Here is a 24,948-nt window from a genome sequence, read left to right as displayed (position 1 = left end):
GCTCCAGGGACAGCACAGCCCCCCCTTCCCCCAAGCCTCCAGGGACAAGGTGGCCAAGGAGTGGGTGGGAAGTCGGAACGAATCTGTCACCAACCGCCCCCGCGCATCACCGACTTCTCCCGGACTGCGTTTTAGGTATGGGGTGCCTGGGCGCGCGCATGCCTGTGTTCTGCCTCGTTGCGAGTTAATTGGATTCGTTCCAGCCCGCTTCCTGTCCGCCCGCCGCTGATTGGCTGGCGGAGTTTCGGGGGTGCGAGCAACCGACCTCCTTAAAGGCGAGGGAACTCCTGCCGCCGCTTCAGTGCAAAGAGCGAGGGTGATCACCAGGGGAGACCTGCGGGGAGGGGCGAGCTCCTCTTGATCCGTTTCAGTCCGCCGGCAGCAAAAAGACCCCTCGCGCTCTCGGACTGCTCCAAGGACCGCAAAGGACACCACTGGCTGGGACGTGTACAAGGTGTTAAGCCCACGCTGGGGAAACTTCGCAGAGCCCAAGAACACCAGGAAGGATTTTTGTACTGAGCTCTATAAAACCACATTTGCTCTCAAGAGGATCTGATTCTGGGGGATCCTTCGCCGCCTCCTACGAAAAGTAAGTCCTGAAGGCATTTTTTCCTCCAACTTCGCTTGGAAAAGACAATCAAGATAAATAGGGAAAAGCTACAGCGCCTTTCCTTCCTTCCTTCCTTCCTTCCTTCCTTCTTTCCTTCCTTCCTTCCTTCCTTCTTTCCTTCCTTCCTTCCTTCCTTCCTTCTTTCCTTCTTTCTTTCTTTCTTTCTTTCCTTCTTTTCTTCCTTCTTTCCTTCTTTCCTTCCTTTCCTTCCTTTCCTTCCTTCTTTCCTTCCTTTCCTTCCTTTCCTTCCTTCTTTCCTTCTTTCCTTCCTTCCTTCCTTCCTTCCTTCCTTCCTTCCTTCCTTCCTTCCTTCCCTTCCTTCCTTCCTTCCTTCCATCCATCCAATTGTTTCCCCTTCCTTCTTTCTACCTTGCTCACTCGAGGCTTCGGTCGGTCTGTAGCCACGATTTCTCCCTCTTCTTCCTCCACTTCACCGACCCTTCCTAGCTTGCGCGCTTCTTCTTGGAGCCGGCTGCTTGTGTTTAGAAGGTGCGAGGGCGAGAGTCCGAGGTCGTCGAATGACCGGTGACGGTTTGTTTCTTGCTTGAAGGTTGTCCTTTGGGGCGAGATTCCTGCCATGGAGCTATCCGGTGGTCTCTTTCTCTTTCTGATGCTTGGAGTCTGCACAACGAACCGGATTCCAGGTAAAGACTGTGGGATCGCAGAGAGGGAGGGAGGGAGGGAGGAGGCGTTCGCGGGTAAATAGGGAGGCTATGCCGAATTGGGAGACTTTGCGGTCGAAATCGGGATTAAGTGTCGAGGGAGAGAGAAGGGAGAAAGGCTCTAGAGGACCCTCGTCCAGCTTACGTTTATTTATTTTATTTCATTTGGTTTGTCAATCGCTTACAAGATAATAGGTATAAGTAAAAACATAGTTATGAATACATGGATACATATAAGAAAAATAAAAGAAACAATAGGACAGGGACGGTAGGCACGTTGGTGCGCTTATGCACGCGCAGACCCCCTACAGACCTCTTAGGAAAGGGGTGAGGTCAATAGTAGACAGTCTAATAGTAGACAGTCTAAGGTAGTCAAGTTAGGGTTGGCAAAAACTGCTTAAAACGGACCAATACAGTGGGCTACCCAGTACAGTGGCTAACCTGGCGCCTTCCAGCTGGACTTTATACCATTTATCTGAAGTGGTGTAGGGTTTCCTGCCTAGGCAGGGGGGTTGGACTAGAAGACCTCCAAGGTCCCTTCCAACTCTGTTATTCTATTCTATACCTCTCGTTCTCTTCTGTGGGCAACGCCGAGGAGTTGCAACCAACAGAGCCGAGAGTACCGGGTTGAAAAGACAGCCTCCGTTCCCTGAAAGGATGCCCCTCTGCCCAAGCGACTTTGCCTGCGAGGCGGTGTCCGCCACTAGCCAGGGGTGGGAAGCTGCCTGTGCCAAGGGATGGAGCCGCGACGCGGTCAATTGATTGTCCCGCTTCTCTTGCTTCAGCGGCTCCTGTGCCCGGGGCTTCCCCGGCTGGGCTGCCTCGACCGGCTTGTGGCTTGATCTTTGAGAAGGGACTCGGGGGCTCGAGGCGTTTTCCTTCTGGGCTCTGGCTCCCAGCGGACTATTGACCTTGGCATCTGCCTCGCTTGGGGCCAGGGCGCCGTGCCAGGGACGCTCCGAGCCAGACCAGGCACACAGCAAAGGGGCAGGTCGGCGGGCTGTCATAGTTCTGTATGGAAGTGTTTTTTTATCAAGTAAAAGAGGTAGCGGGAGGGGAAGCCCAGCTGCCGGATTCCGTCGCGGGAGGTGGGGGGTGCATTGCAAGAAGCGATGGGTGGAAACTAATCAAGGAGAGAAGCAACTTAGAACTAAGGAGAAAATTTCCTGACAATTAGAACAATTGATCAGTGGAACAACTTGTCTTCAGGAGTTGTGAACGCTCCAGCACTGGAAGTTTTTAAGAAGAGATTGGATAACCATTTGTCTGAAGTGATGTAGGGTTTCCTGCCCAAGCAGGGGGTTGGACTAGAAGACCTCCAAGGTCCCTTCCAATTCTGTTATTCTATTACCCTCAACCAGATCCCTGATGCTTCAGGGGATTCTTGTGTGTCCAATTGCACTTGCCCCATAAAGAATTCTATCTATCTATCTGATCCAAGGCATTGTGCCTGACTTCTAGGTTGAGCCAGACGCTAGCAATGCTATTTATTTTTCTCACCTAGCTGCCCTGAAGCTTTACTGAGCCCCTGCTGTTCGGCTCTGCTTCTTTTGGGGCAGAGTTGGCTTCCCATCCTCCTCTATTGCTTTGGGCTCCCTCTTTTGGGTTTGTTCCTCACACAGCCACCCTAGATCATAACTTGGGAGCCTCTGCTTTACATCTTTGTCTTGCTCTCCACTTTGCAACTTCAGAGTCCCTGGAGGAGGCAAGGAGAATGACAAGAAGAATCCTGGACTTTGCTTTCTTTTGTCCTTTGGCCAAACGCTCTTCTTTGATCCTCTTGGCTCATCCAAGAAGAACTGGGAAGCCAAGTATTTTTTGCAGCTTGCCTCCATTGCTTTGCTGCAGCAGAACCCAAGCTGTAGGGATGGGAAACTGCTGTGGGACCAGAGGACTGACTATAAGAGCCAAACCCTTTCCTCTATAACTTTTGACAGCATATATTTATTGGGACTCCTCTTATCAACAAAAGAGAGGGTCCAATAACAACAGCAGTAGCAGCTGTTTAGACCAGGGGTATCCAACGTTGCTGGCTGAGGAATTCTGGGAGTTGAAGTCCACAAGTCTTAAAGTTGCCAAGATTGGAGACCCCTGGTTTAGACCCATCCCTGCCCAACATAACCATCTCTTTCTGCCTCTCCCTTCCTCTCCCTTATTTTGACAGAGACTAGTGATGACAACAGTGTTTTCGATCTCTTTGAGTTAATTGGCTTTGGCCGCAAGGGAGCTCACAAAGGCCAGGGGGTACATTCCATCAAAGGACTGGAGACTTCCAGCCCTGCCTACCGCATAGATGATGCCAACCGTATCCCGGCAGTTTCCGACCACAAATTTCAAGACCTTCTTTATGCCATCCAAGCCGAGAAGGGCTTCATCTTGTTAGCTAATCTTCGCCCCATAAAGAAGGACGCTGGCACCATCCTGGCCGTGGAGCGCAAGGACAATTCTGGCTACGTTTTTAAGTTGGTGCTCAACGGCAAGGCAAAAACTTTGGACCTGAGCGTCTTTCCTGATGAAGGCAACCAAAGTTTGGTGTCGGTGGAGGAGGTGAAGTTGCCCCTGGCGCGATGGAGTAGCATCACTCTCTTTGTGCAAGAGGATCAGGCTCAGCTCTATGTGGGCTGTGAAAAAATGACAAATGTTGAGCTGGAAATTCCTATCCAGGACATCTTCACTCGGGATCTGTCCAACAGAGCCAGACTCCGTATTGCTAAAGGAGGAGTGAATGACAACTTCCCGGTAAGATACTTTCTAATAACAAATTCAAGAGTCCAATTCGAGGAAGCCAATTTGATTTGCCATGGGGGGAGGGGGGGAATAGTTTCAAGAACGTAAAAATTTTGCCCCCGACTACTCATTATTGACTACTATCCACAGCAAAGGGGATTTAACTGACACTTGGAATATTAACATGTACGGTTAAAATGTATCCAATGGTGTAAGCTTTAAATTGAATTTGAGTTTTTGGTTAAAAATTAGGCAATGTTAAGATTTGATCATTGTTGATATGAAAAGGAAGTGAAAGACTGACTTATTATCAATTAATGAGAATTCTGGCCAGTATAGTTTACGCTTGCATTACAAATTAAAACAATAACATCTTTAAATATAGGTATGAAAATTCTTACACATGCTGAATTAAATATAGGTCATTCCTAACCCAAGCTGACTAATAAACTACAGGGAAAAACAATGTGAGAGTTAAAATATAAATTGATGGTTGTGCCCACTTAAAACATATATGCATCAAGAATTCCCCTGGCAATAGTGATGGATTCTTTCAATCTTTATGTTTTCAGGGAATGCTGCAGAATGTTCGGTTTGTGTTTGGAACTACACTGGAAACCATCCTGAGGAATAAAGGCTGTCAAATCTGTACGTTAGAAACCTTTTTCTTCAAATGTATTGGCCCATTCATTGATTATAAGATTCCTGTTTATGTGAGATGAATGAGTTTAGACACAACATGAAATGCAGACCACTGTATTTTAAGGAAATATTGACTTACATTTGTTTAAGCTGAATTCTGTCAGTTTTTGACAGTGTTTCTATAGATAATCTGTATGTGTTTTACTTGTTTCTTTAGCTACTGGAACACTTATTAAATTAGACAATCCCATGAACGGCTCCCGTCCAGCCATTCGCACCAACTACATTGGCCAGAAAACCAAGGACGTCTGTGGCTTTTCTTGTGACGATCTAACCAAAATGTTTATAGAACTGCAAAGCCTGCGTGCCCTGGTTACGAAGGTTGAAATCTCTGTCAACAATATGGTAAGTGGATATTAAATACCCAAGAAAGAATCAAAAGTCTCCTAAGGGCTCCTTGACTCATCAACGCTAACTATTTTGCATTCCAAAATGATGGGAAACAGACATTCACTTACAGTACTGTAAGAAAGAAATATTTTTAAGTGACCAGCCTGGGCAATGTTTGTGCATAAGGAGAAAGTTACTACTTTCTTCTCAGCCACCCACCTAAGATGCTTCATACATGTTAAGCCATGATTAGATCTGTGTTGTAGTATGCTGAATGAAATATAATGTTTAGCTCCACCTACTTATGTTAAATCAAGGCCAATATAGCATTACATTAAATTTAGTCAGTGTCTAATATCAATAGTTTTTGTAACTGAACTAAAAATAGATATATCCTGCTGTACAGGTAATCCTCTACTTACAATCAGTTGCTCAGCAACCATTCACAGTTACAATGAAAAAGCTACTTACAACCCAGATTTGAAGTTCCAATGGCCAACCGGCCCTGTATCGTCATGTGGTCACATTTTGGATGCTTGGCAATTGGCCTGCATGCATGATTGTTTGCATGGTCACATGACTGGGATGTATCATGCTTTTGCTGGAAACTGGCATTTACTTCCAGTTTCCAGCAAAAAAAAACAACCTATCCTATAGCAAACAATGGGCTTACTTATCAAACAAAGCATTTGCTTAAAGTCATAAAATTGGTTGGGGGGGGTCACAAGATGACCCACTTAACAACTAGATTCAATTATGGTCATAAATTGAGGTCTTCCTATAGTCATTTGCAGTATTTTTATTAAACTTTCTCTAGCAACTATGGTCCTAGACACCTGGCTAAAGCTTGCATCTGTATATAGTCCAGCTTCCCCTGAAGCTTCTCCCTATGGTCTAACATAGGTAAGCAATCAAACGGAGAAAAATAAATGTATTACTTTAGTTATATCATTTAAATACTACGTAGGTATTTAGAGCTATAGCATTTAACATGGAAGCATAATCCTTTCTAAGTAAGTGTAAAACCAATTTTCTTGCTCTGTCAGATTCAGACTGATTTATAAATCTTTATTATTATCTATTCCTTTTATGTCTGATGTAAAGGAACTTATTGCCCCACATAATATAAAGAAAGGAATATGTCTCCACAATAATGTTGTGTATGAAAATACAGCTGAGTGGACCACTGACACCTGTACCACATGTACCTGCCAGGTGAGATTTTTTTACAGCTAACCAGGTTTTATCATGCATCTAGTTAATACATTATGCAAAATGTAACCCATGCAGAGAAATTTGTGACCCAAATACCTATTACTGTCTTCATAAGAAAGTTTGAATTCATTCTTTTCAACTTAAACCTACCACCTTCTATATGTTGTGAATGAATATTTGCAGCAAGGAAAGTTCTATTAAACTTGCTTCCTAATCAGAGCTGCCTTTTTGACAGTTTAAGACAGTTGTATTTGGCTAAAGCTTCTGTGTTTTTCTTTGTACTACTGACATCTAATTCAGTCTTTGTTTATGTTATCCCCTAAAGCTACAAATCATGTTATCTATTATCCTTTAAAGAACAGAATTGGCAAAAGTTATCATTCCTTCTTTTGCACAGTCATTTGTTTTGTTTTTTTGGCATAAGATGAAAATACACATCAAACTACAACATGGACTGTTTGAATGTGGAGCCAGCTTTCCTAAATCCGTTCTCTGATGATCAAATAAAATTCAGGCAAATAACCAAAATGGCAACTTTGAGAATTTTTATTAGCTTAATGAGACAAGATCTGGAAAGCTACTCCACAAGATTTGGTTTTCCCATTTTAATAATAGCTGTTGATTAAATGAACAAAGGGATACAAAAATAAATAAGGGTTGCAATTGGTTGAAGGGCTTCATATTCTTGGGTTTGCTTTGACTTCAAAAAGCTTCAGTATACTCCACCAAAAACCAAACTACCCATTGTTCAGATTCCAGGCAGCAATCACCTGCATACTTATTAAAATTGCATTCAGCTTAATGGGACTATAAGTCAAAAATAGGCTTCAAAACTTACAATCTGGACTAAAAATCAGTCCTGACTGTAACATTTTAAGCCTATTTTTGGCTTCATGATTACTAACTTGATGACATAAGTTGTTTTAAAGTCAATTCCTAAAGTATCCTTACTGCTTCCAGTTGGAAAGGAGATGGGTTTATTTCTCTTTCTCTTCTCTCATACTAATTATAGTCTCTCCTTTTTAAATGTTAAACAGCTGTTGGGAAAAATACTTTGCACAATAGAGTATGACTGGTTGTAGTAGAGCATTAAGGCATTGGGAAACAAAATGTCAGATTTATGTAGGGTTTTTTTTTAATATGAGGGTTCCTTCTTCCTGTTTAGAATTCCGCTGTAATGTGCCATAAAGTGTCTTGTCCACTCATGCCTTGTTCCAATGCCACAGTTCCTGATGGTGAATGCTGCCCACGATGTTGGCGTAAGTACCTACATCCCCTTAACTTATTTAATAGGATTTAGGATTTGTTTGTTTTTGTATTTTCATTGCCTGTGCCTAGAAGGTATAATTTACCTTGAAAAGTGTATATGGAAGAGAGCACAGTTTCTAGCCTGAGATTCTGAAACTAAGGTAGACATCTTTGAAATTGCCACTACATTCAGGATCAGCTATAAATATTAGATTTTGAACTAAGCACACAATAGCAATCATTTTATTGTTTTTTAGTTTGCAGATAGATGGCTTATGTCAAGGTAACTTGAATGAGGTAAAAATTAAAAGACAAATAAAATCAAGAAAGAACTACAAATCCAGTCAGGACAGCATATATGAGAATAAAAATGTGTTAAGAATGATGAAACTCCCATGAGTTTATTCTGAGTTGTATTTCATAGTTTGAAGAAACTAAAGCAAAATCTTAATACGGTTTTTCATATCCCTTGGGAGATTTCAGGAACTGTTAGCATGATTATCTGTGTTTATTTTCTTCTCCTGGGTGAGCACAAGGTGTCCCATAAATCTCCAAAATATGTTACACGAGACCTTAGTCATCTGGTTCTGAATATTTCTTACATTCATATGTAATTTGGATAGTTCAATTATCAAAGATCAGAGTATCTGGAAACTTACAGGGCAATATAGGATCTGTCACTATATTATTTTGGCAATCTCTGCTCCCTTTTGAGGTAATTTTGAGGTGGATAAGAAGATGCTCCAGAGAGTTATAAACACAGCACACACAAAAAATCATCAGTTGCTCTCTTTCTTCTTTGGATGAGATCGCGAAGACCAGACTCCTCTCTAGAACACTAAAAATCTCCACAGACCGTTGTCATCCTAGACATTCATATTTCGAACTGTTACCATCAGGGAGGTGTTATAGGTGTCTTAAAATGAGGACTAATAGATTGAGAAACAGTTTCTTTTCCAAGGCAGTAATTGTCTTGAATCAAACAGTGCATTTGTGATTTGGTCCTATTATTATTATAATTATTTTAATTTTTAAATACTCTGTAGTGTGATTGTGATGTGGTGTTTGGGGTACTGTGCTGGAGTAGCTCTCAAATTTCATTGTATTCATGGAATGCAATGACAATAAAGATATTCTATTCTAATTTCTAAGAACGGTGATTGTTTTTATTATATATTTATTATATTTATTTCTCTTCTCTTTACAGCAAGCGATTCCGCAGATGATGCTTGGTCTCCCTGGTCTGAGTGGACCACTTGCTCTACAACCTGTGGCAATGGGATTCAGCAGAGAGGTCGCTCTTGTGACAGAATCAACCATCTTTGTGAAGGCTCCTCAGTGCAAACACGGATATGTAACATGCAAGAATGCGATAAGAGATGTGAGCATTCAAATTCTTTACATTATAGATAAATGCTATCTGTTCTTACTCTGTCCTTCCATACTTAATACTGGGGAACATTGGTTTACTTCAGATTAAGTGTAAAACATTTGGTTGTGATAGGATTTATGAGATGGTTGAGGATTTAAACTTCCTATACCTCCTATAAAAACGATTTTCTGAAGTGACAGCAATATCTAAATATTTTTTCAGTGGGGTAATTAATAGAAGATAATATTTGTAGCTCAGGTTGAGGTGTGGATTCTTTGGTGCTCTCTGAATGTGGTTCTTTTCTTGCAGACATTTCATTACCCACTGCAGGTAATGAAGCTAGGTAATGTCATCAGTGCTAGCATAATCAAAGAGTTCCAAGAACCCTACAGTATGGTGATTTCCTAATCTACTATAACAATATTTTGATACTCACTAAGCAACATTTTACTGCTTACAGTCCGACAGAATGGTGCTTGGAGCCACTGGTCCCCTTGGTCTTCCTGCTCTGTTACTTGTGGAAGTGGGTTAATCACTCGAATCCGTCTGTGCAATTCTCCACTTCCTCAGATGGGAGGCAAAACATGTGAAGGAGAGGCACGAGAAAACATGCCTTGCCAGAAAAGCCCATGCCCAAGTAAGTTCACTGTCTAAAATGGCTTTCTACAAGAAACATGATAGCATTTTAATATTCATCACTTGAGATTGAGAACAGAAATTATTAAAACTTTTTCAAAAAGTCACCCAAATCAACCTGAATTTCTAATACCAATGGCATTTTCCCCTTCAGTTCCAAGATACAGAAATATTTGTGGGTTTTTTTTCAGTTAATGGGAACTGGGGACCATGGTCGCCTTGGGATGCCTGTCCAATTACGTGTGGAGGAGGCATTCAGAAACGCAGTCGTCTCTGCAATAATCCAGAGCCCAAATTTGGAGGGAAGGATTGCATTGGTGATGCAACAGCCACTCAGATATGCAACAAGCAGGATTGCCCAATCGGTGAGTAATGGCCTATCATGAACTATTAAGCAGCGCATGTAAGAGTGCTGTGTCATTTTCAGAAGAGTATGGCAAAGTAGAGAATGCAACAACTTAAATTTCATAAGAAAGAAATGTGAAATAGTTTGGCAAAATAACTGCATTATGACTTTCATGATCTTGTTGCTATTTCTGATACTCTATCAGGTATTTTTAAGGTGGCCATCTCATTCTGTCTAATGATGAGAGCAGCCAAGAAAATAAAACTTGATTTGTGCCAATTTTCTTGTCGTTTTTAGATGGATGTCTATCTAATCCTTGTTTTGCGGGAAGTAAATGCACTAGCTTCCCTGATGGTTCCTGGAAATGTGGCCCATGCCCTGTTGGCTATCAAGGAAATGGAATTAGATGCAAGGATATTGATGAAGTAAGATAATTTGCATGCATTAATATAGTCAATGTTCAAGATGTTTGTAAATGAACCTATGGCCAAATTTTTCTCCCACTTCTTCATATTTCAGTGCCAAGAGGTCCCGGATACTTGCTTTGTACTTGGTGGAATACACAGATGTGAGAATACTGTACCTGGTTATCACTGCCTGCCTTGTCCCTCCCGCTTCACAGGACCACAGCCCTTTGGTCAAAGTGTGGAAGATGCAATGGCAAACAAACAGGTACTGTCAAAATAGAAATGTTTCCTGTTTATGCAACCTCAGTCCCTGTTGAATTAAGGCCTTTACAGTCTTGTATATGATCAAGAATTAAAGAAGATACTAGGTAGCAATTTATTTTATTACATGCAACCATGTGATTTTGTTCAGAGGCAACCAGTTGCATATAAGAAATTCAGTTTGAATCAAGCTGGAAACCCATTAAATAAGCAAATGGAGAGCCACAAATGGTAGGTGGAATTCACAGGGCAGACCTTTCTTTTGTATAAAGAGAGTGACAATTGAGAATTGAAGCCCTAGTCGGTATCTAAAACATGATAAAGAAAACCATATGCCTAATTCTCTTTAAAGAGAATTCACACATAATCAATAGCTGCTTGCTTTGAAAACACAGTAGAAATGTCAGGTGTTGGTTCTTCCATTGATTCATTAAAAGAAGAATGAGGTAAAGGCATCTCTGCAAGTGTATTCTTACATCTGTCTTAGGTATGCAAGCCACGTAATCCATGTGCTGATGGAACTCACACCTGCAACAAATATGCCAAGTGCATCTACCTTGGACACTTCAGTGACCCAATGTACCGCTGTGAATGTAAACCAGGATATGCTGGCAATGGGATTATCTGTGGAGAAGACAGTGACTTAGATGGATGGCCAAATGAGGATCTTCAGTGTGTTGCCAATGCTACTTATCACTGCACTAAAGTAAGCCCATTTCTTGATTATATACCATTCCATCCTTTAATACTGGGGGAAAGTGGTTTGGTTAGCATTTTAATATATGAGATTATTGAATTAATACTTCTTAAATGAACTTCTGAGATGAAACAGAGTTTTTCCATTTTTCCAAATTTTGTGATGCAAACTTCTGGGGAAAATAATCACATGCCGAAAGGAGATAGCAGAAAAGGGCACAATATTATGAAGATCTGATAGTGGACATATTAACTATGCAGTGTAGTATATTTAAATAAATTAGTTGCCATGGACACAACCCAAATTTAATGAAATACATTAATCATAACTCACATGTATTTTTAACTGCTTAGTTTGAGTAAGCAAAAGTGTTTCAGAATAATTTCTTGTTGTTGTTCAAAAACCATGGATTTTAGTGATGCTGACAGTGCTCTAAATTAAAGAATCATCAAGAAAGGGTCTGTCTTTGTAATCTGAGTATTAGTTTGTGTGAAATTAAAGACACAAGTTCTGTATCTTTTTCTGCAGGATAATTGCCCCAAACTTCCCAATTCTGGACAAGAAGATTATGATGATGATGGAATTGGTGATGCCTGTGATGATGATGATGACAACGACAACATTCCTGATGATAGGGCAAGTTTAATAAAAACATTCATGTTCCTCTGTAGTATAGACAATGTCCATCTCAGTGATAGCCAAAGACCACAAGAAAATTGCATATACATCCAGTGAAACCTTGGAATGGATTAGTAGATTTCTCCTCATGCAGTCAGTGGAAGAAAAAGTAAAATATGAAATAAAATCCTTGCCCATTTACTACTCTGTTCATAGTAAAATGAAAAAGTCACAGGTTTGCCCACCAATGTACTGTCCCTCCCTACTACTAATGTAAAACGTGGAAAGAGGAGGAGATTGAAACCATGATACACGATTGAAAAGTAGCTAGTCTTTGGCAGTAATTTGAAATAGTTATCTAATTTGTAGCTAAAAATGGATTTTTTTAAAAAAAGTTTCACAATAAAAGATGGATGCTGCATCACATATCAATTTTACACGGCAAAGAAAGAATGCCTTTGCTACCCTACTTACTCTAGTAACTCTACTGAATACATTATTAATGACACTGCCTGCGCCAATATCTGAGCAAATTTTAACAAGGCTTTTCAATTTTTCTTCTGCAGGATAACTGTCCATTCAATTTCAATCCACAACAGTATGACTATGATAGGGATGATGTTGGTGATCACTGTGATAATTGCCCATACAATCACAATCCTCTTCAGATAGACACGGACCAAAATGGAGAAGGCGATGCCTGTGCTGTGGATATTGATGGAGACGGTAAAGTTTGGTTACTTCTTCTTTTCTTCTTTTATGGCATGACTCTCCAAGTCATCTCAAGGTAGAGAATCTGCCCTTGAGCACGTTCTACTCTTAATGATGACCTGGACATAACAAACATTTCAAGTAAATAAATGAAAAATAGAAAAACGCGAGTTATACACTCGCCATTTTGGAGGTACTTTTGCAAATTCGAATACATTGCATATTCTAATAGCATCCCAGGTTTTTTATCTGCTTACTTTATGTCATATATGGCAGCTTCTATAGAAGCAGATTTTATTTTTATACTGCATCCTATTTGGTTTGTAGATATTGTTGAACTGAAATGTTAACTGAAATGACAGTTCTATTAGTATTAGATGCCTAAAGAGATAGGCTATTAGTTTGGCTTTTATGAACCATTTTCTCTCAATTACTTTTATGCAATAACTGATTATCTAGATGTATTTACTATTAAAGATACTTGAATGGGTTCCTCTACATTTCTAGGCATTCTTAATGAAAGAGACAACTGCCAATATGTGTACAATGTGGATCAAACGGATTCCGACTTGGATGGTGTTGGAGATCAGTGTGACAACTGTCCAATGGCGCATAATCCAGACCAGGTCAGTTTAAGTGCCCTTAGGCAATCAAATATTTATTTCATCTTCTAATATACAGAATGTTATGTACAGAACCTGGGTCTCCTCAGCCTTGATATAACAACTTAATCACTACACTGTACTCAGGTGAAAAATTATATTTTGTACTGCAACAACATTAGCCAGCAATATAGTGAATATATATAATTGGAAAGGGAGGTCTATGTAGAGTTTACACGTTTATTAAATGCAGATTAAATAAAATAAATACCCCAAATTATTGCTTTTCAACCTAAGCATTTCAGGAATTTAGCAATAAAAATACTGTTAATATGTCAAACAATATATAATCTGCAAAAGAAAAAAGTTTGTACGTGTAGGGGTATCATGACTTATGATGTCCTGAGGTGAGGAATTTAGTTTTACAAAAGTGCACCCCTTAAAAGGCTCATCAGGGATAAAGGATAAAGTAGTACCAAACACTTACATCACTAATGGTTTTTTAAAAATTAAATTTTAATTTTTTTAAAAAAATTTAAAATTAAAATTAAAAAAACTCAAAATAATTTTACTTGATTAAGGACTAAAAAATATGGAGAGATCTATTCCATCCCATTTAATTCACCCAAGTCTAAAGTAGCAGTGGGAAAAGCCTGCACAGTCCTATCATGTATAAGAAGTAGGATTAATAGCCTCAGCAGCATAATTGAAATGCTTGAATTGCCACATTTGCAATAAATAGCTGGAATCTAGATTTATACTGTAGATTATCTAGTTAAAAGGACATGTACAGTCTCAAAACCCTATTGGTTTCTAAAATAATGTGCCACACTAAGCACTACAATGAATTATATCTATTTTTAAGATGAAAATCTGCTTCAGAGAACTTATTTTATGTGGTGGCTAAAATTGAAGACCTGTTGTTTTTTATATGATTTATTTCACAATGAACAGTCTGAGGTTGTTCAGCTGCCCTTGCAGCAAAATAAAGCCAAACAATTTAGGATTAATATAGCCTTCTAGATCTAAACATTGTTTGATTATATTTTAGAAAGGCAGAATCAATACAGTTGCTACCAACCTGAAAAATGCACTATAGATAATAGAAACCATAGCTAAGTTTGACTTTTCCCCAATATGCCAAAACAAACTGGCTAGACGTTAAGAAGTTATCTTTCACTAACTGAAGGTGAATCCTACACAGAGCTAAAGTTCCCAATAATTCCAAACTTTGAGTGCACATTAGTATCCTATACATATTTATCTTTGCTTGTTCTGACAAAGGCTTCCTGAGACCATAATTAATCACACAGTCAAAATAACTCTTGTTTTATTTCAACACTGGGAATTATGTTCATTACCAGCCCATGAGTCCCAAACAGTCCCTCGAGATAAGCACCCACCTTTATCTCCTTTGAATTGCTGCCAACAACTAAAGTGCCAAATTAACTGGGGGGGGGGAATCAACTAAAGTACAAGGTCCACACAGAGCTTCAAGGTTTAATCAGAACAGAGTGAACAACTTTGATTCCTGCAAAGGTTTCTCTACCTTTGCACCTCCTTTATACCTTAGTGGAGGGGTAATCACCTCCAAGCCTTACTCCCAAGTTGCCCCTTTTGTTTCAACTGTTCTTGCCTTCTAGCAGCTCTGCGCATACCACGCACTGGGAACAGGGTCCCCTTGTTCCTCTGCCTCGCTGCTGCCAGACTCTGAAGGCTCCGGAATCAGCACACAACTCCCAGATGGTCCTGGCCCCATCTCTGCATTGGAGTCCTCTCCAGACTCCCGGACTGGTCCCCGTTCTTCCCCACTGTCTGATTCCGCTGCCGTCTGCACAGGCTGCCAGCGAACCACAACACTGCTCATGTTACTAAAGTGAAAGGCCCATGAGTGCAAAAACCACTTCTTCATAAGCTACTGAAATGAAGGATTCAATCTGACCATTGAATCCAAGCAAGACCTCTGGATTGCCTCCTGTTTCAAGATACTACCTTTCAGGGTTGGGTGAATCTTTGCCCTAATGTGTTCCACATTTTGCTTTCAGATGGATTCGGATTCCGATCGCATAGGGGATAAGTGTGATGACAACCAGGATATTGATGAAGATGGCCACCAGAATAATCTTGATAACTGTCCTTATGTGCCCAATGCGAACCAAGCTGACCATGACAAAGATGGGAAAGGGGATGCCTGTGACCACGACGATGACAATGATGGTATTCCTGATGACAGAGATAATTGCAGATTGGTTCCCAACCGTGACCAAGTTGATTCAGATGGTAAGAAAGACAATTTGCATGAAATTACAAAGAGACTGCATAACATTTAGACGTGTAATGTAGTCTTCAATGTGGTTTATTAAAAAGCATTAATATGAATATATTGTTTTGCAGCAAATGCAGCATTCCTTTACTCCTTGTAATATTTAAATTTTGTTTGTTAATTTATTAAAATGTTAGGTTATCCCAATTTGTATGTCTCTGAATGGCATACTGTACATACATAAAATACATATATGCATACAGGCATACATACTTTTTCTACATCTAGAAAAAAACACAATAGAAACAAAGTCTAGAGAAAAAACAATGAATTAAACAATGAAATATCTTCCAAGGGGAATATACTATCCATGATAATCCAGGATCAGGGAACCCAGCCAGGTTTTAAGGACATGTTTAAACAGGCTCTTCTGTTTAAACATTTAAAACTTGCTGTTATTTAAAAATTACTTTAGCTACTAAGAATTCCAGCCACTTAGCTAATTCTTGAACTGGTTCATATGTATAATTGCTCAAGCTATCTGCTACTGGAAGACTAAAATATACCACATTTTTGGCTCTGGTGTTCATTTCTTTCTTTCTGAACTCATCCTTTATTCCCCTCTTTTTTGCCAGGTGATGGGCGGGGAGATGCATGCAAAGATGATTTTGACAATGATAATGTTAACGACATTGATGACGTCTGCCCTGAGAATGTTCACATAAGTGAGACAGACTTCCGTCGATTCCAGATGATTCCCTTGGATCCGAAGGGAACATCTCAAATTGATCCCAACTGGATTGTTCGTCACAAAGGCAAAGAACTGGTTCAGACTGTCAACTGTGATCCTGGACTTGCTATTGGTGAGCATCAAAGTTTTGCACACACATCCACTGAGAATCCTCTCCTTCTGGTCAACAAATATCATATTGCTCTATTAGGATATAGGTATTCTTCATCCTCACATTCACATTCCTTCACCTCATCACCATGTTTATAACTGTTTTAATAATTTATTTTTTAAATGTTTTTCATAAAGCATTCTTAAAAATACCAGCTGCTCAGTTTTTGGAATGAACAGGCACTGAAGGAAAGAGGGCAAGGATAAAAACATTGATTTCAGGAAATTAAACAACAACAATGTTACTTAAGCTCCTTTAAGCCTTATCCAATAGGACAGCAAGTCTGTATAACTCTTTCTGAATACTGGATCCCTGTTCAGTATGCCCATTCACTTTTGCTTTTGCTGGAAAGATGCAGCTTTGCACAAGGCAATGGATGTAAATTGGGATTTAAGATACGGTTATGAATCATAGTTGTAATTCCATTTAATTCCAATTCGTTGTATAAAAACACTTCGACGATGCAAATAGTGAGGGGAAAAACATAATCATCCAGAAAAATATATGCTTTCATTAGAAGTTTTGAACACAAACCTCAGGTCAATTTTGAGAGAGAGAGAGAGATTTGTTAATGAAAACCTTACATGGACTTTAAAGCATGAATTGACATCTTATTTTTATTTTTCTTAGGTTTTGATGAGTTTAATGCTGTTGACTTCAGTGGTACTTTCTTCATTAACACGGAAAGAGATGATGACTACGCTGGCTTTGTATTTGGGTATCAATCCAGTAGCCGTTTTTATGTGGTCATGTGGAAACAAGTTACCCAAACATATTGGGAAGTACAGCCTACCAGAGCTCAAGGATATTCGGGTCTTTCTATCAAAGTAGTAAACTCCACCACAGGTCCTGGAATACACCTTCGAAATGCCTTGTGGCATACTGGAAATACTGTTGGACAGGTAATAAATAATTTCTATTATTAATGAACTCATTTTTCTTTTCAAAAACCTTAGCAAATTACACTAATGTAAGACATAGCTATCTTAATAAAATATTTTAAGGATAACAAGCTTTTTTTAAAAAAGAAAACTCTTTCTGTCCCTGCTAAGAGCTTCTGGTTTATCTCCAGGGCTTATATAAATGTAATTGCAATGCACAATTCATTCTTTACATTTACCTTTCAGGTAAAGACTCTGTGGCATGACCCTCGTCAGATAGGTTGGAAAGATTTCACTGCTTATAGATGGCGTCTCAGTCACAGGCCAAAAACTGGCTTCATTAGGTAAGTATCACTGATATAGACTGAACCATTTATATCTTTTGGGAAAGTCTTGTTCAAGGTTACAGTGTAAGTATGTTGTTTCATGCTAAAGATGAATTATCACTGCTCTTCCTTACAGAGTGGTAATGTATGAAGGAAAGAAGATCATGGCTGACTCTGGTCCTCTCTATGACAAAACCTATGCTGGTGGTCGCTTAGGACTGTTTGTCTTCTCTCAGGAAATGACATTCTTCTCTGATCTAAAATATGAGTGCAAAGGTAAGAACATACATGAATAACCTTGTATTGTTAGATTTAATATCATGAAGTATTTAGTATATCTTTATAAACTCAATTTTTTTTAAAAAAAGGAAGTATTAGATCACACTTAATAAATGTAAATAAGAAATGTATTTGCAAACAGTTTATTTGCTGAATAAGAAAAAGATCTTAAATTTAAAGTGATTTAAATTAAATAACTATCTGAATTACAGGTATCTGAGTTGGGCAACTGCTTCATTAGAGAAGCAGTAGGCTTGTTACTCTGGTATATTTTCCTTTGAAATAACCCCACCTTTTGTACAAGAACAAGTAGAGTTAGGTGTTTATTTTGTATGTTGATTACTATTTTATAAATGTATCTCTAATTGTAATTGCTTAAATACTAAACAATTGATGGTTTTTGTCTCTTTTTTGCAGATCAATGATTGGAAGGCAATTTGTTATAGAAATTCAAAATGCTGGTATTGCACCTTCTGAACTGTTAAATTTCTAGGACCCCTGGTGGACCTTTTGTTGTGTTGTGTTTTGCTTTTGCTCATTCCTCTCTTCCTGCCTTCGTGAGACTCAGACTACATGACCTGTTTCGAGGGAATGCTTTTGAGAGAGAGAGAAATTTGCAAATCTTCCCATCTGACCTCTGTTAGCACAGAAGAAACATGTCTTTCAGGAACAAGGACATTCCTCCGCTTCAGAAATGAATAGTTATTTCTTTGAGAAAGATGTTTGTGTAGCTGGGCATTGTCACTGCCTCTTTTTAACTGGAGGTCCAATGGATCAGCACTTTTGCAACAAGGGTATCTTTATGTGGACTACTTAAATATTAAACCAGAGGTTTCAACCTATAGAAGAAGGAAGGGAAGAAGGTTTGAGTTAGGTTGGAGTTTTAGAGTTTTCTAAAAGACGGTTATGCTTCCTTGGGTTTATGTCAAGGTAAATTGGATGGTAAGATAAAAATTATTGCATATTGTCCTGGAGCATTATCCAATGCACATTTGCTCAGGCATAAGCCCCACTTAATTCATCAGTATGGATCACTTTATGCTCACACCCAAGATTATACCTTAGTTCTGTTTCCACAAATAGTGCCTACTTTGCTTAATTGTGTAGGAAAATACTTGCAAGTTATACTTGCTAACTAGCCAGATGCAATATTAACGAATTAAAACAAAATCTACAATGGGGCAAATGAAACAACAATTATGGCACATTTGATTGAAGCAGGTTTATGGCGGGGGAGGGGGGAGGAATGGACAGCAAGGAACATATGGGTAAAGCAAGATTTTCTGTGCTGCTGCATCCATGGTCTGGTTCTCATGCAGATCCAGCAACAATATTAAAAGTGTCAAAGAGCACTTTCATCTCAATTTAGCACTTGTGTGGCCTTCAGTAACTTTTAAAGCATTTTTTAATGAAAGTTTCAAAAGCACAATGAGTGATGAGTGCAGTTAAATGCTAAAATTCTGTTCTACAAAATGCAAAAAAAAAAAGAAAAAGTTCCAAAAATGGTTTTTGTGGAAGACATCTGTAGATAAAATAAATGTAAAATATTTATTTTTTACCTATCCTGCCTGTTCTGAATAACAAAAGACTGTAGATTGAAACGGAAACAATGCGTCAAGACTATCCATTTTGCTACATTTTTGTATGACAGAAAGATTGTAAATAAAGGTTATTTATTGTTCTAAATGAATTTTTATAGTTTCTTGCAATAGTATTTTAGATTGCAAACAATAAGTTCCCCTAAGCAATGTGGAACAGTAGGGTAGGCATTGTTCTCAGTGTGTTTTCTTCCTCTGTGCAAAACAGCTGACAAAGTAACCAAGCAGGCTACTTATTGTTGTATTGCCAAAGCAGAAAATGTATCGATGTTGAGTCCCTGTCGGTCAAGGGAAAAAATGGAATAATTTTAAATTATTTTAAATCACAATCCTTTGACCTGTTATTTGCACAGGGGGTATTCATGTGTTGGCCTTATCACCTTTGCTGGTTAAGATTATAGTACATTCCTGTTGGTCAGTATGCCAAATAAAAAAGAAAAGATCTGTTTGGAGGATACTGAGGACTAAAGGCATCATTTCATTCCAACAGAATACCCAATTTCCTCACCAGTATGGACTGCAGAAGACACATTGCATAGGGGGGCGGAGCGGGTTGTTTGGGGCATCATTTGAAGACTGCTTTTAGTATAAGACTAGCTTCATTTTCTCTACAGCCCTGTTACTAGAAAACAAGGAATGTCAAAGGCAAATTTTTTTTAACTACAAATATTACCTCATTGTTGTTTGACTGAAAAATGAAAAAAAAAACAACCTTTGGATCAAGCAGAGTTTAAATATCTAACAAAATTTAAAGCTACTGTAGTATTAGAAGGTTTTTAAAAAAATATATATATTACAAGTTGTATATAGTCAAAATTCATATTCCCAGTAAGAAAACAGCATTGGAACAGTGCTGAGAACAATTTCCTATATTCTTGTTAGATACTTTGTTCTCTAACATCTTGTATTCCATTCTTTGAATTTTGTATAAATTATTTTTTTCATAACTGTTGGAATAGTTAATCTCCTGTTTTAGATGTTCTATTTAAATAAATTATCAGGAAATGCTACCTGTAGGGCTGTAGTGTTTCTATTTTTATATTTCATTTGCACACTGAACTGAAGAATAATTTGATTTTCCTCCCCAGTAGTGTTGCTATTAGTAAATACTTTTTTCAAAGAATGAGAATATTTTGTACACATTTTAACCATTTTACAGTTTTCAAAGATGTAAATTGTGTGATAAAATTTCCCATGTACATGAAATAAAAATTTCAAAGTTTATATTTACAACTTTTAGTTATGGCTTCATATTTTTCTTCCTATTTTCATTAAAACAAAAAATGTATTCCAGTTCAATACTTCTTCCATCTATATACCACTAAAACTATCCTGTTTATTTGTTTGTTTGTAACCTTCAATTAGCTGAAACAATTTAATATAGGGCAACAATTTTGGAATTGAGGTACCTCAAGTGCAGTAACTTAAATAATGCATAGAAAACCCAGGATCCATTAACTTCCACTGAATTGAATTGAAACTTCAAGGATCCTCAAACCAGTTGTATTCACAAATATGTGGTCACTGCAGTGCCATTGCAATCAGCTGAGGTCATGTGATCATGATTTCTGACACTCTCTGCGAGTTTCTCACAAGCAAAGGGTCATTCCCAGTCTCACTGCTTTTTTGCCTGCCCGTGGTCATTCTACAGTATATATCTCTTCAGGTAAATAGGTACTGACAAAAGAATGCTGAATGCATCATAGGTTGCCTAGTTGCTATATATAGCAATTCAAATCAATGGTAAAATATTAGTAAGGAAACATATGTAATAAAATATAAAATAGTAATAATTAGACATGAAAATGTTTATGTGTGGACTATATGGGTTTGGGTGATCCATCACCAAAATAAAATTTATCTTTGGAATATTTTATTCTTTATCTGGAACAACAAGAAGCTCTTTTGAGGAGAATGGGGTTGCAAGATATGAAAAGAAATATGGTTGTTCTGGGCAGAAGTGGGTGTTTGGGGGATAGCAATGGTAAGAACCAGAAAAAGCCAATGACATCAATGAGGAGATGAGGAGAATCAGGAAGGGAGGAGGGAAAGCAGGTGGCTGGGATAAACCATGCTGGGAGCTGTTCAGAGAGGGGAGAATGGAATAAGTAGCACCCATTTTGTTCAACCCTCTGGATGTTGGTTCAGCAAAAAAAACACCAGAACAATCAAAGCATTATGGATTGCATTTTGGCAAATTATAGCTAATCCAAAACTATTTTGTGAGACTCTTGGAATGTGATAACTTGCTCAGGACAAAATGTATTTTCCTTTTATGCTGAATCATTATTGGGCCAGCCATGGCCCAATAATGATTCAGCATAATCAAAGCCTGCAATGCAGTTCAGGTGAACATAGAAAGGTTTCTTTCCTTTGCGGTTTCCAGCAGCTGATATCCCAGTCATTCCCAGATGTTGCCACTACCATTGATATCCAGCATTGAATATCCCACTGGATTGCCTGCCCAATATCTTTCAAGTGCCTTCCCATTCCTCCCCTCAGCTGCTGCTATACAACATCCATTCATCCAATTTCTAAGATTAGCAAGGCCATCTCCCATCTTAAACTACATCCAGTGCAAACAGCCAATTCTCAAACATCTTCCTAAAAGCCATTGGGGTCCTGTCCATATGGATCTCAGGAGTAATATTATTTCAAAGGGTGAAAATAGAAACAAAGAAATGATATTTGCTGGGTCCAATTACTTAAGCAATGCTGACCTGGTCTGATTTTATAGGACAGAAAGAAACAATTCAGGAGGCAGAGGTTGTTCTGTAAATATTCAAATTTTATGCCATAAAGAGCTTTATACATGACCACAAGAATCTTGAATTCTTTCCAGAAGCCAACTGGTAATGAGTGTAGCTTGCAAAGTTACAAGTTTACATGGACATATTGTGGTGTGACCATAATTACCTGTGTGCTAAATTCTGGATCAGCTGCAGGGTGTCAAAATCCCGTGGGCCGGATGTGTCACACGCAGGCCATGCCCACCCCAGCTCTGCGAATGGGAAAAACATTGCGAAACGCCACATGACAGCAATGAGACACGGCAAGTTTGACACCTGTGAGGTACAGCTTCCAAGATCTTCAAGGTCAGCACCACATATTGCAATGAAATCATGAAGCGTCCAAGACATGAATAATTGTGAAAATGATCTTCTCATCTCACTTGTTCTCCTGGCCTATAATTTTCCCAGTCTTCTCCTATCCTCTCTTCAGCCATCCCAGCTGCTGCATTTTTGGCTTTTTCCATGCTTTCCCTCTCTTCAGTACGTTAGCCTGGAAGAAGTATGTTTCAGTCCAGGCCCAGGGCAAAATGGTCCAATTTTGTTCCGCAAATGGAACAAAACTTTTGAAAGTTGAGTTTCAGTTCTGGCAGACACCACCCAAAATGAGCTGTGCAGAGAAACATGGAACAACTTGTACACATAATGTTTTGCACATCTCTAAAAAATAGCCCATTGATTCCTACTGTTTGTACAGATTCAGTGCTGTTCTGGTCTTCAGTCTTTTCTGATTACTTATTCCAAGCACTTCAATCCCAAAAGAAAAAAAATGATAGAAAAAATGGTTAGAAAATAGAAAATTGATTTTAAGAAGAAATTACCAAGGGAAAAACTTTATCAACAACAAATGAAATATATTCAGAATTTTTTAATTGGCAAGATGAATAATCAGTATTTAATTTATGCTGGAATTCATGTTTACTACATATCAGGATCAAGGTGAGGAATCTATGTAGAAGTGTTTATTTATCAGATCTACATATCAAATCTATATTTCGATCCTTAGTATCCTCATCCCTCAGTGATAATTCTGTAAAGTAGGTTGTGCTGAAGGAAAGTGATCAGTTTAAAATCGCCCAGAATTTCCATGGCTGAAGGTGGGCTTGAACCTGTGTCTCCTTGTTACAAGTCCAACACCTTAACCACTATGCCACACAGGATCTGTCTTTATATCTGTGAATATTTATACCTGTGAAACAGCTTTCCACAAAGTGAGGAAGATCTATCTCTATATGAGTGCTAAAATGTTACAGAAGAAGCAAATGCTTCTTATTTGGATGGCATTTTGCATACCATTTTCTATGATAAGGCCTTAATGATGTGCAAAATACCATCCTAATAAGAAGCATTTCTTGCTTGTGCTGTAACATTTAGTACACATATGACAGATCTTCATCATGCTAATATTGCTATTCAGTTAACCAAAGGTGAGATTAGCCCCAACCCTTCTGGAAAACCCTGAAAACATTTTTTCCCCCATCAGGCCTGGGAATCCCGACAGCAGGGAGTGATGACATCATACATAACTTTCTGATTTTGACTCTTTTGCAACTCGGTTTTAGTAATTATTGTTCGAATTGGTTGTATAATATGTATCAATCATTGGTATTATTGGGAGTCACCTTGTGTGAGACAGGTGGCCATATAAATTGAGATGAGAGAGGGAGAGAGAGAGAGAGAAAATAATAAATAAGCTGGTCAATTCTAGTAGTCTTAACATATAGCAGGCCAGTTAAATTAAGCACCCACCATCTAGGCAAAGTTATATATAGCTGTGGACCCCCCCTTCATACATGTATATACATGCCTTAGTACTGAACATCATATAAATAAAAATGTGCTTTATGTACCTAATAAAAAGACATTTCAATGTTAACAGCTTTGAAATATTTTACATAAATAAAAATAATATATGGGATTGCAGAACTTCTGTCTAATACATGATGGAAACAGATGTACATAATGCCCTGTTTCATGCAGTTTGTTTGATGTCAGTGAGGCACTGGACCAGTTTCACTTGGATAACAGCCAATGCCTTTGTAAAGTGGATAATTGTAGCTCACAGCTTTAAAAGTTTAAAATGGGTATACTTAACCAGCCACTTTAAAATGGCACACATAAATCATCCAGAAATAGAATGCACTTTTGAAATAAAAAGAACTGTATGAAAGTAAAGCCACGGGCTTCTCTCAAACAGATTTAGATACCAATAATTTGAAATTTTCTCTCCATATTTCTAATAAGATATACTATTGGTCTTGGGGAATTTGACAATTGCCCCTTTGCTGGCAGCATGTTATACCCATGTTAATACCAGTCTTATATTTTTAATTGGGACCAACTCCTCTCAAAATAAAATCCCATGTTTGTAACAATGGTGTTCTGTATATACTAGATCACTTGTTTGTTCCATATTCTAATTACAGCTATTCATCAGTGCGGGACTTTCTTTGGTGTAGAATTACTTCATTTGTATATAAACCATAGTAATGATTATAATAATATAATAAAACATAATAATATTATTATTATAATTTTATAAATAACAGTCTATTTTAGCATTTTTATTTAATGAATTTATATAGCTTCTCATCTCACCTAAAGTGACTCCTTTGGGGTACTAATATGATTAAAATTGTCAGATTTTAGCTTTAGAGATACAGTCTATTTAAAGTAGTAAATAAATATGATGAGTTAAATACTTTCTGGATATAATGCAAAACAAATGGTCAGATCAAACAATAGTCTGAATGGAAATTCCATTCG

At 38.4% G+C, this 24,948-nt stretch overlaps 1 protein-coding gene across 1 annotated transcript; it reads left to right on the top strand.

Moving 5' to 3' along the window:
• Positions 1-299: 299 nt before the first annotated feature.
• THBS1 (thrombospondin 1) lies at positions 300-20,632 on the top strand. The gene is made up of 22 exons (XM_026664562.2): positions 300-589; positions 1,161-1,254; positions 3,437-4,011; positions 4,572-4,647; positions 4,859-5,046; positions 6,136-6,246; positions 7,412-7,505; positions 8,702-8,875; positions 9,327-9,503; positions 9,694-9,867; positions 10,146-10,273; positions 10,368-10,520; positions 11,004-11,222; positions 11,742-11,849; positions 12,398-12,557; positions 13,050-13,168; positions 15,190-15,424; positions 16,043-16,270; positions 16,940-17,211; positions 17,437-17,534; positions 17,653-17,792; positions 18,213-20,632. The coding sequence occupies exons 2-22, from the start codon at positions 1,188-1,190 to the stop codon at positions 18,218-18,220; spliced, it is 3,504 nt and encodes a 1,167-aa protein (XP_026520347.1). The 5' UTR covers positions 300-589; positions 1,161-1,187; the 3' UTR covers positions 18,221-20,632.
• Positions 20,633-24,948: the final 4,316 nt, after the last annotated feature.

This window comes from Notechis scutatus, chromosome 1 (genome assembly GCF_049901735.1).
Source record: "Notechis scutatus isolate UNSWTSFEM ecotype Mainland chromosome 1, rNotScu1.2, whole genome shotgun sequence".
Lineage (NCBI taxonomy): Eukaryota > Metazoa > Chordata > Lepidosauria > Squamata > Elapidae > Notechis > Notechis scutatus.
This window is presented reverse-complemented; position numbering and strand designations above follow the sequence as displayed.

Excerpts from the sequence above, each read along its gene's own strand:
- THBS1 (XM_026664562.2), top strand. The coding sequence starts at position 1,188 with ATGGAGCTATCCGGTGGTCTCTTTCTCTTTCTGATGCTTGGAGTCTGC. Across the intron at positions 4,648-4,858 it reads GAATAAAGGCTGTCAAATCT|CTACTGGAACACTTATTAAA; the intron begins GTACGTTAGAAA and ends TTGTTTCTTTAG. Across the intron at positions 11,223-11,741 it reads CTACTTATCACTGCACTAAA|GATAATTGCCCCAAACTTCC; the intron begins GTAAGCCCATTT and ends CTTTTTCTGCAG.